The sequence below is a fragment of the Mytilus trossulus genome, chromosome 10, assembly GCF_036588685.1.
Source record: "Mytilus trossulus isolate FHL-02 chromosome 10, PNRI_Mtr1.1.1.hap1, whole genome shotgun sequence".
Taxonomy (NCBI): Eukaryota; Metazoa; Mollusca; class Bivalvia; order Mytilida; family Mytilidae; genus Mytilus; species Mytilus trossulus.
In genome coordinates this window covers 9,416,547-9,434,337 of record NC_086382.1, presented here as the reverse complement: position 1 = coordinate 9,434,337, position 17,791 = coordinate 9,416,547, and the positions used below count along the sequence as shown (strand labels likewise).

At 33.2% G+C, this 17,791-nt stretch overlaps 1 protein-coding gene across 3 annotated transcripts in view; it reads right to left on the bottom strand.

Annotated features, from left to right (window-relative positions):
• Nucleotides 1–17,791, bottom strand: part of LOC134686822 (uncharacterized) — a 63,611-nt gene that overhangs the window by 29,545 nt on the left and 16,275 nt on the right. For all 3 annotated transcript variants that reach the window (XM_063546624.1, XM_063546626.1, XM_063546627.1), the window contains exons 4-6: nucleotides 15,405–15,580; nucleotides 7,659–7,802; nucleotides 5,419–5,588 (exon numbers count right to left, since the gene is read on the bottom strand). In XM_063546624.1, coding sequence (XP_063402694.1) covers nucleotides 5,419–5,588; nucleotides 7,659–7,802; nucleotides 15,405–15,580 — 490 coding nt within the window. The remainder of the gene's footprint in view (nucleotides 1–5,418; nucleotides 5,589–7,658; nucleotides 7,803–15,404; nucleotides 15,581–17,791) is intronic.

The window sequence follows — 17,791 nt, the reverse complement described above, 5'->3', positions numbered from 1 at the left end:
ATTTTAACTCTCGGTCTTGAACGATGTTAAGATCTCCTGTTATAACATGGGAAATGGGTCCATAAATATATTCGGAATTACTGCAATTACATGAAGTAGGTGTATTTTCACTGATATTAACATCTTTACACAATTGACTATAATTAAACACAAATTTCCGGGTATATTTCTTATAAATATAACAAATAAGAGGTAGCTCAGTATTGTCAAAATATCCAGGAATTTGTTCTTTAACAGAATGGTCGTTAAATATACCGGCAATATTTACAAAATCAAAGCCTTTATTGACATACTTAATTTTAATAAAATGTTTTTTATGATCTTCAGGGCGATCAATTTTGGGAAATAATTTAGAATAACAATATGCCATAATAATTTGAGCAAGTTTGTTCTATAGACAATAACAATAAAAACCAAAGAGTAAACAAAGACTCACAAATCCAAGGAGTAAACAAAGACTCACAAAACCAAGGAGTAAACAAAGACTAACAAAACCAAGGAGTAAACAAGACTCACAAAACCAAGGAGTAAACAAAGACTCACAAAACTAAAGAGTAAACAAAGACTCACAAAACCAAGACAATAACAATCACAACCAAAGAGTAAACAAAGACTCACAAAACCAATAGACATTTACATCAATAGTTACAAATAATGAATAAGAAACAACACGAACTCCACTAAAAACCGGGAGTGAAATCAGGTGCTCCGGAAGGGTAATCATTTCATGCCCCCTTCGTGTTATTTCTTGTTTAGTTCGGTAGACTTATGAGAAACCTAATTTTCTGTCCATGTTTGGTTGAAAAATTTATTTAACTCGAACCTCTCTAGTGTGCACGAATTTTAAAGGAGAGAATATGGAATACAATATCGATAAACATTTAAATTAATCAAGAATGCCCTTCTGTTTAGCAGTAGACTATGGAAAAGGAGAGCAGAAAGATTGAAAGGGACAGTCAAAAATTAACTGACAACGCAATTTAAAAAAAAAGACAAATAGACAGTTAACAACATAGTCTAGTCAATTTAGTGAACAACCTGCAACTAATTGCAACACAAGGTTTTTCTCTGAAAAACAAGTCTGTTACTATCTATGAACAACATACTAAAACTATACAAAAATATATTTTGCGGAAAGTGGTTTAATTCACGAAAACATTTTGTAGTAAAAGTATGGTAATATGAGTTACTTCCCCTTATTTGCCAAAATTGAAAAAAAAAAAATTATCAAAAAAATGATCTTTATTTTTTAAAACGGTTTAAGTAATACAATACAATGCATAATTATGTCAATTCAATAGAATAATATTACAAGTGAATCACTTTCCTGTCTCAAAGTTTGTATAATTAAATAAAGATATAGACCGAGATTGTGTTCTGATATTTTACAATTCGAAGATCTAATTCTCCACAATAGTGATGGTATGTAACCTATAACAGAAGACTATTCTGAGTTAGATTAACCAACATAGTCATAATCTTACTAGGTTTTTGAAAGAAATCTATCACTTTGTTTAAGTTAATTTTAGTTGGGGGAGGTGTTCTCAAACACATGTGTTTGGCCATTAAAAATTGATTTTTTTTGCAAGACTAATTTTTTGAAATTCAAATATTTTTAATTGTTTTTTTACCACAACTTTAACATGTTAAGAAAACATTTTTTTTTCTTCTTGAACAAACATGTTAAGATTTATAGTCGAACAATGTTTTTCAGAAGAAAAAAAAAGAATGATGAGTGTTAAATGATTGTATCGCATAGGCGGACCCAGGCACCCCTCCTTACGTTGGAAAAATTTGGTTGATTATATAGAGAATCACTGAAGCATGACTGGAGCAGGGCCCCCTTAGGTCAGTCAGAGCCCCCCCCCCCCCCCTTATGAAAAGTTCTGGATCCGCCACTGGTTTGTTAGAATGAAAATACCAGGCTCTTGAAGCAAATAATAAACTACTCATGTAATTAGCAACGATCTCAATACTTACACACCATATATATAAAGCTTTGACTGTAACACTAAACCCACAAGGATGCACGTTCCATACGAGGAAAGTCGCCTCCCAAAACATTAATATAATATATAATAATAACACTGAACCCACTTTTCACTGGTTTCTCATCGCCAGGATGTGTTCAGATTTATACTTTAGTCGGTGCCAAGAGTATTGATTCATCAACTAGCTTTGAACTAGCTATTGAAAGTCAGTGTCATTTTGTTAATTGGTTTAGTATATACTCTGTGCTGACCTTTTTGAGTTGAGCCCTTTCAAACTGAGTATTACAATTTGCACTTAGGTTGTTTGCTATTTCATTTCTGTTCCTTATTATGGGAGGGCTGAGTTCATGCTCGAACATGCTTAACCCTGCACACTATGAATATGATTATTACAAGTAAGTGGCCCTTGAAACCATGGTGGTATATATTGTTTGCTGTCTTTCATATTTATTTTTCCATTAATTGTCTTTATATTTTAGCGATGAGCTATTTTAGTCGTTAACATTCACACCCTCATCATTGTTATCACTTGTGAAATTTTTGTCATTGCCAATCATACAACATCTTATGTTTTTAGAATGGGGAGGTTTCACAATAAATCATGGTTTCAAACATACTACCAAGAGATCACTGATAAAGTTTAGTGGACCTTAGAACCTAAACATTTATATTCTTTAGGCATAAGGTGTATGTTATTTAAATATTTTTTTAGTTTCGTTCGAATGAATAATATAGTATAACTATGAATAAGGAGAGATTTGAGGTTTTTAAAGTCAATTAGAAAGCAACCTTAAACAACTAACAAAAAATTCAGATTAGACAGGAATATCTTTGGCCATAAGTCGCCCATATTTTTACAGTTCTTATGCTAAAGCTGATTTCCTTTTATTAAATTAATTCAATGAGATATCTTAAAGAAGGAACTTGGTAATGCTTTTTTTTTTATGTACATATACATCTTTGGCCATAATATTTCATACAGCAGACAATCCATGTGAGTTCTATGTCATTATCCTTTGATTAATGTTTCAGACCACACCATACAGGTTTACAGGGTACACACAAAAGGCGCTGCAGGGGCGGATCCAGCAATTTAAAAAAAGGGGGTTTCCAACCCAGGTCAAAAAGGGGGGTTCCAACTATATGTCCCCATTTAAATGCATTGATCGGCCAAAAAAAGGAATGGATCCGCCAATGCGCTGTTACTATTAACACTCCAGGAAGTGATCCCATCAATTCAATCAACAGTCGGCTTATCTCATTTTCAACATCTAGAATTTAAAAACTTTGGTACAATTGCTATTTAAATTTAAGCTCTTGTATTCTCTAACAACATTTCCTGTTTCCATTCTCAACTTTACGTTTTTAAAAATCAAGCTAGAAGTGACCAAGATTTAAAAAATTTTCCTCACTTAGGGGTACTATGTCTTTCAGTCTGAGCGTCCGTTCATTCATTCATTTGTCTGCCCTGCTTCTATTAAAGTTTTTGGTCAAGGTAGTTTTTGATGAAGTTGAAGTCCAATCAACCTGAAACTTAGTGCACATACTCCCAGTGATATGATCCTTTTAATTTTGCCAAATTACAGTTTTGACCCCAATTTCACGGTCCACTGGACATAAAAAATGATAGTGCGCCGGGGCATCCATGTACTATGGACTCATTCTTATTTTGTAATTAGTTTGTAAAACAAAACATTTCACACAACAAATTGGTCATTATTGATATCGATAACAAGAGGAATACATATACATATAATCATAAGATAATAAAGTCTGCCTGTAAAGATCCTATGTTAAAAGTTTTGACCATGAATAACCATGAATAACCGAGCTTTTTATTTCCATTTTCACAATTTTTCTGTACACATCATATTTTACACAAGAATTACATTTTTTAATACTTATTTCTATAGGACTTCTTAAAATAAACATCAGAAAGTATTTACTATTTATATCCCAATTCAAAAGTTTTAACCACCAATAACCAAGATTTTTTTTCAATTCCAGTTATTGGGTTTTCTGTCTCAAAACATATATTCAACTAAATTACCCAAATATTAATACTTATAACTAAACAGCTAAAGGATTTCAAAAAATAATCATAAAATAGTATGTTCTTTTTCTATATAGATCAATTTCCAAAATATTAACCATAAATAACGGCGATTTTCTGAGTTTCCAGTTTTCGACCTTTTTTCACTAACAAATCACTCATTTCACCTCAAATTTACTTCAATATGAATAATAATAGCTAATGGACTACTTTAGAGTATATTAAGATAAAGTTTCCTGTCTTCTACATGCTTTAGGTCTAAAATTGCAACAACAAATAATAAATTTTCTTCTTTTCCAGTTTTCAGCATTTTTTTCTCTAAAAAACACATATTTCACACAAAATAACCTTTTCCGCAAATCATATCAATGTATAGTTTTAGTATGTTGTTAGTACAAGTCTATATTATAATTTTCACTAAAAAAAGCTTGTGTTGCAATTAGTTAGAGGTTGAGTGATTTTAGAGCTAGATTGACTAGGCTAACAGAATAAAAAAATTACTGTACAGACTGACTAACACGAACTTCTCCAAAAACCTTGAGTGTTCTCATGTGATTCGAATGGGGAAACAGATCCTGCTCCACATGTGCAAACCACAGTTTTCTTATTTTTTTTCCCTTGTTTGGTTGTTTGTAAGATTCCCCATCCGAAACACATGCTATCATAGATATACTTTAAAAGAAGGGCATTCTCGATTAATTTAAATGTTGCATCTTCATTGACAAAAATCGAAAATAAACTGACAACGCAATTTAAAAAAAAAGACAAACAGACAGTTAAAAACACAATACAAAACTACTGTACAGACTGACTTACACAACCTCTCCAAAAAACCTGAGGTGGTCTCATGTAATTCGGATGGGGAATCAAACACACAACCAAACAAGGAAGATAAACACAGTGTTTGGCACATGTGGAACAGGATCTGCTTCCCAATTCGAATCAGATGAGATCACCCTAGGTTTTTTAAGAGGTGACCGTTCTTGTTAGTCCGTCTGTTGTTTTGTACTCTGTTTTAAACCGTCTGTTATTCTTTTTTTGCAATTGCGTTGTAAGTTTATTATAAATATAGGTCAATGTGCTTCTTGTCGAGATTTTTTGCCTTTGAAATTTTGGCGGGAAAATGTTCTCTCTCGACTTTTCATAGCTTTAACATTGACAAGTTTAAGTTCTCAAAACCATTAAAAAATACCAAATTTTTGTAAGACATTTACAGATGGCTTATAATTAATACATGTAAAAGATTTATAAAAGAAAAATGTGAGTCATTGGACAAAATTTATAAAAGGTATTAAAATTGATAAAACCAGAGGATTCCGAAAATCTGACAAAAATTCCAAAACATAACATGCGAACAACCCGTTTTAAACTTACATTTGAAACATAAGGTCTTCAGGGAAAAGCTTCAGGAATTCCGTGTCTGCCTGCATGACATACATGTAGTTCATTACATTGTTCTCCCAAACAACATTACTCCAGGTATTAAAGTCGCCATCACGATCAATCAAAAAGTTTCGTACTAAATCTAACGAAGGTTGAAAATTCTGAAAAATTAGCGAGAAAATTAATTCCGCTGTTCATATTAAAGTAAAAAGTGCATTGTGACTAGAATGGAGAGTTGTCACTCATATCAATCTTTGAATATCCATTCAGTATTAGATAAGTAAAACTGCAACTTGAAATATCAACGAGGTATATTATTGTTAGCTATATTTTTAGAATTAAAAGTGTAATGTCCAGATAATTTTATATTCTCTATATAGCTTCGTAAATTTACTATATTAAAAGATGGATTATTCTAAGCACATAAGTTTTTCTTCCCCCACCAAAGATGAGCGTAGATTGGGTGCAATTTTTCTGTAAATTTTGGTTTCAAATATTCTTCATCTTTGTATTTTGATTTGACCTTGTAACTGTTTCGAGTCCCACTGATATAAAAGACGAAATGTGCGTCTGGCAAAGCGTATTGACAAGCTTGATACATGTATCTTTGGTGAGATTATTTCAGTATTGGATCTGTTTAAGGTTTATGTACCCTTCTGTACCCATTTGTGTACGAACTTTTCAAACTTCAATTGTATCAAAACTACAGATATAATGTATAATTGAGATAGGCCATTTTGTACATATAACAAGGGGAAACTTGATGCAAAGCATTATTTTTAACTGTTTCATTGCATATAATAGAAAAAGATGACTTTGTGGCAAATAAATCAAGATTTTTATAGAAAATCCACAGCCTTTATCCTTGTACACTCATATTTGGCAATTTGATGACTAGTAGAAATAGGATTATTGCATGCAGTGCTAGCATTGATTTCCTTAAAACAACTTTATAAATGTAATTATTGGTTAAAACAAATAAAAATATGGCCAAAATCAAGTACACCTTTTAGGATGCGCTCGACTTTAGTGAATCAACACGAGGCGTTATGGAATTTACAGGTTGTTTAGAACTTTTTGTAAAAAATAAACACTAGCCCATCATAGAAAATCAAGTGAGTAACTTATGTTTCAAATTTTATAACAAAAATCTCTGTATTAAAGGCTGTGGATTTTCTATAAAAATCTTGATTTATTTGCAACAAAGTTCTCTTTTTCTATCCAATACAATGAAACAGTTAAAATTAATGCTTTGCATCAAGTTTTCCCTTGGAATATGTACTAAATGGCCTATCTTTATTATTCATTCTATCTGTAGTTTTGATACAATTGAGGTTTAAAAAATTCGTACAAATATGGCTACAGAAGGGTACATAAACCTTAATAATACTGATCTGAATTATTATTCGAACATGCTGATAAGCAACGCCTTTGATCAGTCTGGTGAACTATCTTTCTTTCCTCCATGTATTATTTTAATGAAACAATATTTGACCCAAATTTGACTAAACATTCGAACAGCAGTATAATAAGGCAAATGTAATGGACCTTCTGTTTGACTTAAAAGGTTCTCGATCCAAAGCTTGGATAAACTGCTCTTGCACACTAATCTTTACTTAAATAAACTCATCATAGTTACCAGGATCAAAATTTTATATTTACGTCAGACATGCGTCTTAAATGTTTAAAAGGCCAAACAGATCACAAAGTTGAAGACCATTGAGGACCAAAACTTCCTAAAAAATTTGCCAAATATAGCTATGGTAATCTAGTCCTGAGGTAGAAAAGCCTTAGTTTTTCAAAAATTTAAAGTTTTGACTTGTTAACGGTTAATTTACAATTATGAACATATCAATGATAACTCAAGTCAACACAGAAGTGCTGACTAATGGGCTGGTGATACCCTCGGGGAAATAAATCTCCACCAATAGTGTCATCGAACCAGTGGTTTCAAATAAACTCATCATAGCTACCAGGATCAAAATTGTATGTCTTTTCAATTTGACAAACCGACAATAAAATGACCATATTTAACAGTCCTTATTACTAATCCTATAATTTTAATTACAAGAAATTTACATGTCCATAGATTGAAAAGAAAATTTCTAAAAACTTTGATATAATGTAGTTTAAAAATATTTGGTTTTGTTATTACATGTATTATATGAAGTTTTAATAGGTCCACTAAGCTTGATTTTCCAATCATCTAAAAAAGTTATAATGAATTATACCTTTGAATTTTGTTGGCAGAATGACATTTCATTTTCCTGTAAGAAAGCTAGCTGTACACGACAGTCTAAATACATCAGTTGGCTACACATTTGTATCTTCGACGATTCGGATAAGGTTTTCATCATATTCTGTAATGTTGTATTCTGTAAACACAAGGTTTAAAAGATATATATATATATATTAGATGCAAACGTGTGTACTATCGGTAGTCAAGTATTTCTTCCTTCTTGAAATTTTGTTTTGCTTTTTTATGGAATTAAGATTATCTCACATTTACAATATTGACTCATAATTAAACCAACAATTTTAACGATTTTACCTAGTATTATGTCTGGGTTTTTTTTCACACATTGTTATCAATAATATGACATTCAATACAACTGTCATATAATTAGTTATCAAAGGTACCAGGATTATAATGTAGTACGCCAGTATAAGTGAGAGGTTAAGTTAGCTATAAAACAAGGTTATATCCATCATTTTCTACATAAAGAAATGCTTGTACAAAGTCAGGAATATGTCAGTTTATAGTTTACTTTCATCAGATGGCTTTAAGCTTGTGATTTTTTTTTGCCATTTTATAAAGATCGTTCTGTTTTGAATTTTCCTTGCATATTGGTATTTTTGAAATTTTACTTCTCATAGGGTTACATTAATGTCCTGACGGATATTCAAATGCTAATTTTGTTCATTCTTGAAAGGATTTACTTAATATTTGGAAATAAGCAAGATGACAACAATAATCTAATACATATGAAAAAATAATTAAGAAATATTTTTGAGAGTTTTCTGAAAACTTGACCTGATCAACTTCGATATGAAATGAGAAATGTCTTGACAATGTCCTGACAATGTCCTGACAATGTCCAAACAGATATGAAAATGCTTAGTACTTTTTTTTTATTTTAAGGATTCGTTTTAAATTTTGAGCCAAACAAGATGACAACAGTTATTTAAAAAAGAAAAGAAAAAAGATAAAAGGTATTTTAAAAGTAAGAAAACTTGACTTGACCAACTTCCACTTTGAAAAGACCAAGGGTTTGTATAGTTATACTACAAATCCTTGAAAAGTCTAATGTCCTCACCGTTGAGAAACGGCTAGTCTACATTTTGTTTCATTATTTTTTCCTAAATTTTTGTATTAAATGTTTTAATCTTCCTTCATCCTTAGTATCCGGCGTATCTGAAGTATATCATCATCCTGTCAATAATAATAAAAAGCCGTTTGGTCAAGACTGTTTATTCTAAGAACAAAATACGAGAAACGAGAATCACTTGTGAACACTAACAGCAGACGACATCCACTGATCATGTTCCTCAGACTGACTTACGACATGCGCAAACAAATGCAGCGGATTCACGGTGGGTATGGTTGTTCTGCGAGAGAACGTACTGTGCTGGTGATTTGGTCCTGACGGGTGCTGGTGGGTCCTGATTCTGTGCTGGTGGGTTTGTTTACATTGTATCAGAACGGCAATAAAACGACTGTTTTGTTGCTTAATTTTTCTCTGATGCGTCATAAGTACCATGCAAAGTATATTACAACAATATTATATTGCAAAAGTCGTGCAAATTCGTTAAACGGAATTGTCCTGACGCGGTGCTGGTGATAAGAAAAACGGTCCTGGTTCTGTGCTCCTATGTCCTGGTTCTGTGCCTTTATGTTTTAGTTAAAAGTGGCATATATTCAAGATCATTGATGATGTACTGTTATTTACTAATTAACTGTTGCCTGGTTTCTTGAAATTGACATTGTTGTGAATCCGTGTACTGTTATTATGCAAGAAAAAATACCCCTATCTTTTTTATTTTTTTTTTAAATTAACTCTAATCTTATTTATTGGCCTGTTAATGGAACCCTTCTTGCCCCCTTTTAAGATAAGAAAATGTGTTGACGATTTTCGGGATTACGATCATTTTGCAAGATCACCAAAATACGTTGTAATTTATACAATACTTATATAAAGTAGATGATGTGGTATGTTTGTTGTCAATGAACAAATTTCCATAAGACACCAAAGGAAGTATGTGTTAATAACCATACGTCATCGTAATACCGTCAACAATAACCCATTAAATAAAAATGTAAAAGGTTTTGCATAAAAATGGAGAGCAAAAATATAGAAAAAAGGACTTTCTGATCGTTTGAATCATATGTCTTTAGCAGCTTAACACACATTTTTTGTGAACAATTGAGTGCTGACTATAAGAATGAAAATAGTATTGCGGGTTTGTTTGTTTGGGTTTTATTTGGGGGATGGGGATAAGTAAGAGCGAGGTTACAGTGAAAGTTTTAAGCTTGGAATAGTTTCCCATAAGATGAAAAAGTTTGTATTTTAAAAGAAAAATGTATCTTATAGCTGTTAAGAATCAAGTTGCTGTATCTGTAAGATATTTTCAACATAACTTTTTTGTCTGAATGGCTATCAGTTTTTTTCTTCAAAAGTTCGATAGAACACTAAAAAAATCACTATTTTATGAAAGGGCAGTTTTCAGGACAGTAACAATCAACGTAAACACGCCTGGAAAGTAAAATGCGTACTCGGCTGTCTGTAATCGACCATTTTTAGACACCCTCCTAAAAACAAACCGGGGTGGGGGTTCAGAGATGCAAATAAAGTACTTAGATCAATATTTTATCTTTTCGGGTATGGTTTATGACCCCTTCTGTGGCATGTCAATTACGAAATGTGCAAACTGCAAAAGTATCAAAAACAGCTGCAGACAATGAATAATAGAGACATAATTTTGTATATGTCAAGGGGAAACTTCTTGCAAAGCAATATTATTTATATAGATATAGGAAGATGTGGTGTGAGTGCCAATGAGACAACTCTCCATCCAAATAACAATTTAAAAAGTAAACCATTATAGGTTAAAGTACGGCCTTCAACATGGAGCCTTGGCTCACACCGAACAACAAGCTATAAAGGGCCCCAAAAATTACTAGTGTAACTAGTAGAAAAAGAAAATTTGGTGAAAATAAAATCACTATTTTTGTAGAAAATTCACAGACCTTTGTACAGACATTTTTGTTATGTTCAGCATGGGATCAACGCAAGGGTACATTATCCTTAAAAGTCTATTTAAAAGTATTTGAAACTAACGTTTGCTTTGTTAATTGTGCATTTCAAAATTCCCCAAGGGTTACTGGGAAATAGAAATATAGTCACTTAGTCTTCTCCCGACCGGCAGTAAAACTCTTGCCGAAGTGGGGCGTCCGTTTGGCTGTGCGGGATCTATCAAGTTCGCAGTCGCGTCCGGTCAGAATGGGGACGTTAAATCCGATGTCTCAGCCACACTCTTTGCACGTTAAGAACCCTTGCACCAACTCTTTGAGAGAGCCGTGGTGTAGTGGTAGTGCATCGGACTACTAACACAAAGGTTCCTGGTTCGATTCCCGTGCGGGATGAAAATTTCAGGAACTCGATTTTCGGCTCTCCCTTGACACCATTTGCGAGTATGGTCTTAAAGAAACGATGATAGTCCGTCGGAAGTGGACGATAAATGGCTGACCTGTGTTAAGAGAGAGGGCCATATCTCTTGCACGTTAAAGACACCCTTGTAGATTTCGAAAAAAGAGTAGGCTAATGCCGCTACAAGGCAGTACTCGCACTCTCAAAGTGGAAAGGGATTAATATAAGTTGCAAAACTTGTTTCCCAATCCACTATAAATAAATATGTTTAAACTAAAATAAAACTCTTTGAGGGGTCCGTAGGTGGCCTGCTGCAAGGCAAACTTTCTGTTCCTATCCAATACATAAAATTGAGAATGGAAATAGGGAATGTGTCAAAGAGACAACAACCCGACCAAATAAAAAACAACAGCAGAAGGTCACCAACAAGTCTTCAATGTAGCGAGAAATTCCCGCACCCGGAGACGTCCTTCAGCTGGCCCCTAAACAAATATATACTAGTCCAGTGATAATGAACGCCATACTAATTTCCAAATTGTACACAAGAAACTAAAATTAAAATAATACAAGACTAACAAAGGCCAGAGGCTCCTGACTTGGGACAGGCGCAAAAATGCGGCGGGGTTAAACATGTTTGTGAGATCTCAACCCTCCCCCCATACATCTAACCAATGTAGAAAAGTAAACGCATAACAATACGTACATTAAAATTCAGTTCAAGAGAAGTACGAGTCTGATGCCAGAAGATGTAACCAAAGAAAATAAACAAAATGACAATAATACATAAATAACAACAGACTACTAGCAGTTAAATGACATGCCAGCTCCAGACTTCAATTACACTGACTGAAAACATCCTCATTTTCCAGTGGCAGTCCAAAATTCCACGACCATTGGCCTCTTGTATGACAAGACCTACCTATTGTATTTATTGTGAACTTGTTCTTGTCCTGAATATGCATGAAATATTTGCCACTGGACGTTAAGCAACCAACAATCAATCAATCAATAGCTTCATACTACCAATTGAGTTTAAAACAAGTATATAAGTTTAAAAAAGAAATTCTCAGATTTAACACCTACATTTAACTTTAAAAGGTCATAACAGTTTAAAACAATACAAATCTACACACACACACAAACTAGCTTAATTTCAAATGGTTATCAACCTGAAACGTTATCAGATCATATATAAGCTCACCTTTGTCGAGGGGTCGTGTGATGTTCATGTATTGTCTTGGCGTCCGCAATTACAAAAAGATCTTTTCTGAAATTACTTGACCAAATGTTACCAAATGATTTTTCAAGAGTGAATCTAGGAAAAACAATATTCATCAACAAACATGACCACTGTCTGTTAAAATGTATTCGAGTTTTTAGTTACAGTCGATTCCATTAAGTATGTAGGCAAACATAATATCTTTGGTTAGCTTGCTTGTTAGCTAAACCGTACCCTCCTTTCGAAGTAGCCTGGTCGTACAGACAGAAAGATGTGTCATTTGTCGGACTAGTGTATACTCTTAAAGTAGGGTAGTTTACAATACCTAACAAAGACTTTTCTGTTTATCAAGCAATATAACCAAAGATATTCCCTTTGAAATCGGCTTTAATACCAAAAGTTCAAGCAATTAGGGCAAAACTTTCCGAGTAAAAAAAATCAAAATGTCTATCTACCTTGCACATTTCAGAACATTCAGATCAGATAACGAAACTGGGTCCAGCAACATTTATAAGCAATTTAAGATTTTGACCCTCACAGTGACCATTCACTTTCCATTCATGATCATTAAATTGAACTGTAAAACATTTCTTGGTACCTTCTTAATTCCTTTATAAGTCTTATGTAAACATAATTATGGCAATAACTGTTGTGAGCACAAGATTCACTGCACACTTTTAAAGTTCTGGTTCATCAAACATTAAAATGTGAACTTAAGTTTTGAGACTTTTTTAATCGACACGATTGAGATTTTTGTATATGAGAACATGGTTTATCTATTAGTTGAAAATGCGGCTTTGAACTAGCTTTCAGTACCTGCGAGCATTCGTCGTTCAATAATGTGTGTCTTTGTGTTATTATTTAATGTGATACATTTTTGTGTTGGTACACCACTGTAACCGGCAATGAAGGAGGAAATGAGGAGGCTTGGTTAGGTGGAAGTGGGACGGGGTATGCGGAGCGCTGACAAACATGTCTATGCGGCATGGGCTTTGATCATTGTTGAAGCATCAATGTAAGGGGCATTTAATATCTTAATAAAACTATTCTTATTTTAGATACTATATATTGTTCTCTGATATTGGACGAAAGATGTTGCCCTTTTATGTAATTATGTTATACAAGTTACGATCATTTGAAAACACATATTAAACAGCCAAATGGATGCACAAGAGCTAAAATAGGAGTCATAGATCCTATTGACAACACTTATCTGCCCAATTTTATTGATTTTGTAACATTTGTTTCAAATATGACCAACCTCTTATCCAAAATCACCAGCACCGTATCAGGACCCACCAGAACAATGACAGGACCCACCAGCACAGTATCAGGACATGAGTAAATTGAGAAAATGCTAAATTTTAATAAATTGCAATGTTTTTTTACTAAATACTTTTGTCGTGTGGATTGCGGTATAGAAAGCGGACTCTATGAGCATTTTTGTTTTATTTTTTCAGTTCGAGATTTTCTGAAAATGAGCATTTTTGTGTTACGCTTACTGAAACAGTTTAGAGCGTCAACTTTTCAATGGTTTATATATGAACCCATAAGAAACAAAATTGAAAATCTCAACTGTTTTCTTCCATTTTTTATGAGTGAAAACCTCAAAAATCATCATTTTCGTCTTTGTTTACATTTTTTCATTGATCACCAGCACCCGTCAGGACCGAATCACCAGCACAGTACGTTCTCTCGCAGGACAACCATACCCACCGTGGGATTCAAACGTTTACACAGGCGATGGTGTGTGGCCAGTTATCAATTTAGTGCGAAAATACAATAAGTATTAAGTGAACCGATTAAAGGCATACGATACAATGTTGATCCCATATTGAAATTTTGATAAAAATTTGCAATTAGGCTTTATTTTACCTGATTTAATCAAAATTGGAATAAAAAATATACCGTCCTGTGCTACTTTTTGAGAAAATTGAGGTTCAAGTTCTAGATATATAAATATCCTCAAAATACGAATTTGTGGACGTATTTTTCCTTTCGATAAAGTACATAACTTTTTCGTTTTAAAAGATAAACACGAGCAATTTATTTGTTAAAATATTTGTAATTCATGTGTTATGTAAATATTATATAAATTTGAACATTTAATTTTTACAAATAACTCAAATTTCCCAAATGTTAATAAATGCAGAAAAATAACGTCATGTTTTGCTTTATATTAATCAATTTTTAAACAAGTCAATGATGATAAAAATCTGTCGAAAACTGGTACCAATTATCCCATTCTCAATCCGATTTTAATCCGAGTTGTATCTTTTCATTGGAAAACGACCGAATCTGTTCCGACAACGTCGGAATTCTGCCGAATGCGATCCGACAGACATCAGATAGTGACCAGACAGAGATCCGACGCTAATGGGAGATAGCCGTTAGAAAAATGTCGCCATATTCTGAATGAACAAATTATGATCGAGCGCAGTCCTATCATATTCTATTGTATCGCACTGAAAATGTCTTTGTCTGAACTCAGTCGTACCGTAATATGATTTTGTCGGGACTCTGCAGACGTGAGTATTATTGCCGAATTTCATATTAGTAGTAATGGAACTTTTCTGGAACGGTTTCGACAAAGACGCATTCGGAATGCAATCTAAACTCAATCGTAAAAAAAACGGCATTTTTTTCAAATATATGCACGTGCCCCATGGCACCTTCCAGAAAACACAGATCATCGATACGATTTTGATCAGATACAGCAGAATCTGTCACGCCATACACGATTGTTATCAGACTAGACAAAATCGACTGAGTTTCCAGATTGTTACAGGACGCACCTAACAGTCGAATGTGCTCGGCAGACCTCTATGATCCGTTTGATTACGAACGTATAATTCAGCATTTGGGCAATGATGGTAATTCAAGACCATAAAGGATAGTAACCGACTTTTCGACTTTCAAACGGGAGACATAATCGGCACTATGTGAAAGTCACATAAGGTAACTGTATAACAAAAGAAAATATGGTTCTTCTACATAGAAAGTTGAAATATATATGCCTGGAGGACTCATTGGGAGTACAGTAGGCGATGAATTATCGCGTCATGCGATGTCGCACAATGCCATGTTGGGGATACAAGTTTTATACTTACCTTAAATAAACGCAAAAATGGAATAAATGGTTTGATATCCTCTATTGCTGGTGAGTCACTTGTAGCATTCGTTATACCAAACAAACGATCTTGTTCTTTATTTGGTATATTTAAGAAGTAACGAATGAACTTCGTGGCATCTTCACATGTTAAATGATCGTCTAGTTTGTTCAGTACTGTAATTAAGAGAAATAGCCTTTATAGTACTGTAACAAACTTATATTACAATCTGCGCAATAAAACCAGGTTCAATCCACCATTTTCTAAATTTGAAAATGCCTGTACAAAATCACTCAGGAATATGACAGTTGTTGTCCATTCGTTTTTTATGTGTTTTATCATTTGATTTTGCCATGTAATCAGGAACTTTCTGATTGAAAGTACCTCGGAGTTCAGTATTTTTGTGATTTCCTTTTTGACATGTAAACAAATTAAATATGTTTGTGACAAAATATGAATGCAACAGATTGAACATGATTTATTAACCATCAATGACGTAAAAAAAAAATTAAAAAATAATCTGTTTCTGTGCTCATCTCTAAAGGCCAATTAGTTTCACATGTTCTGTTGATATAGGGTTTGATGATTCATTAATTGTTTTGTCTTTTAGAAGTGAAATAAATTCGTCTTTCCATTTTTTTTAATAGATCCATTCTTATCTATTATTACAGATAGTCTTTTTTGTTATCAGAAAGGGTTTCGCAAACTTGGCTATGAATCGCCTTGAAATTACAGTGTTTTTATTTTATCTGTTAGCTTTTGTTTCTGTTCTGCCGTCACTTCGAAATTCTAATAAAAAGAAAAGCAAAATGAGAAAATAAATACTGGTTTCTTTTCCATGACTGTTTTTTTTATATGAATGATAAAATAAGGTATCTTCTAAAGAAAATAAGTAACTTTAGAATCTATGTTTCTTATTAACACAATTATAGATTTATAAGCGTGGTTTTCTGTTTCAAATTGTATGTATTTCAGATGTTTAGACGAATTTAGTGTCATGCGTGCAAGAGTTCTTGAATTTTCCATTGGTGGTCCTAAAAAAATCTACTGATTCTCACTATTAGTATAATCCTATTGCAAACTACCAGTCAGTCCTTTGGGTTGTTTTTTTTATGTCAAAACCTTAGGACCATCACTTTTCTAGAACTCTGGAGTGGTTATCGTTTGTCATATTTGTTTTTCCGTTGATTGTTTAATTTTTGTTCTTGTATTGTACTGTTTTAACTCTGTCCCAGGTTTATGGGAAGGTGGTGCTATGCCAAATTATGTATATTTATACGATGTCCAAAGATCCTATAATACAGTGGTTATCGTTTGTTGCTGTATAAATATTTTGTTACGGTTTATCGTTTTATGCATCAATCAGGCCTTTAGTTTTCTCGTTTGAATTGCCCTACATGTCTAATTTCGTTTTTTTATAGTTTGCTGTACAGTATGAGTTTTGTTTATCATTAATTACTTAATTCTACATGAGTTGAACTCCGTTGAATAGTTGTCGCAATGGCAAATATACCACATGTCTTTAGCTTTATATTGACAAAACTTCCAAAATTAATATTAATAACATGAATAAGTATAAGCTTTCTGGGTTTTGAGCAACATGTCCAAACAAGCTAAGCGTTGGACAAGCTTTTTCAAAATCACTAGTAGTTACATGTTTAAAAATAAGCTAAATATGCTTTGAAGTTTGAAAAACATGTCCAAACATAAGCAAAGCTTTGAACAAGCTTTCAGAAACGCAGAGACTCTGCTTCTGTAATAAAGATTCATTCATTCATTCTTAGTAAGATCGGCACTTCGTGATTTTTTGTTTTGCGCTTCGTGTCGGTCTATTGGGTACAGCCATTTCCAACTGATTTTCATGGCTAGTTTTTATGCTGTGCTTTTACACGTGACTATTAACTATTGTCCAAATTTAAAAGGTGTTGAGCTTCGGTAAGATGACACTACTATTTGGTTCATTGGTGACGGCCGTACAGTGACTTCTATTGGCTTAAATTCGTTTCATTTGGAATAATTGTCTCTGACATTGGCAATCATGCCTCATCTATTTTTGTATCTAGGTATTTTTGAAAATTGTAGGGATGTTAATAAAAGTCGCTTCGATATTTTACACAACTGTTTTAAATATCGCTAACTTCTCGTCGATATAGGTCTTCTATTTTAGATTTTTCTGTAAAACATATGAAGAGAGAATGTCTGACGCCACAGTGAAAAAAAATTAAAATCATAAAAAAACTTAACTCCGAGGATAATAGAAAAGGGTTTCATGGCCTACCACCGCTCTACTTAGAGTGGAAAATGTAGATCGCGATGATATACTTTTCTGAAAGTAGTGCTATTCTTAAAATAAACAAAATCGCTAAAATGTTATCTAAATATGAGCT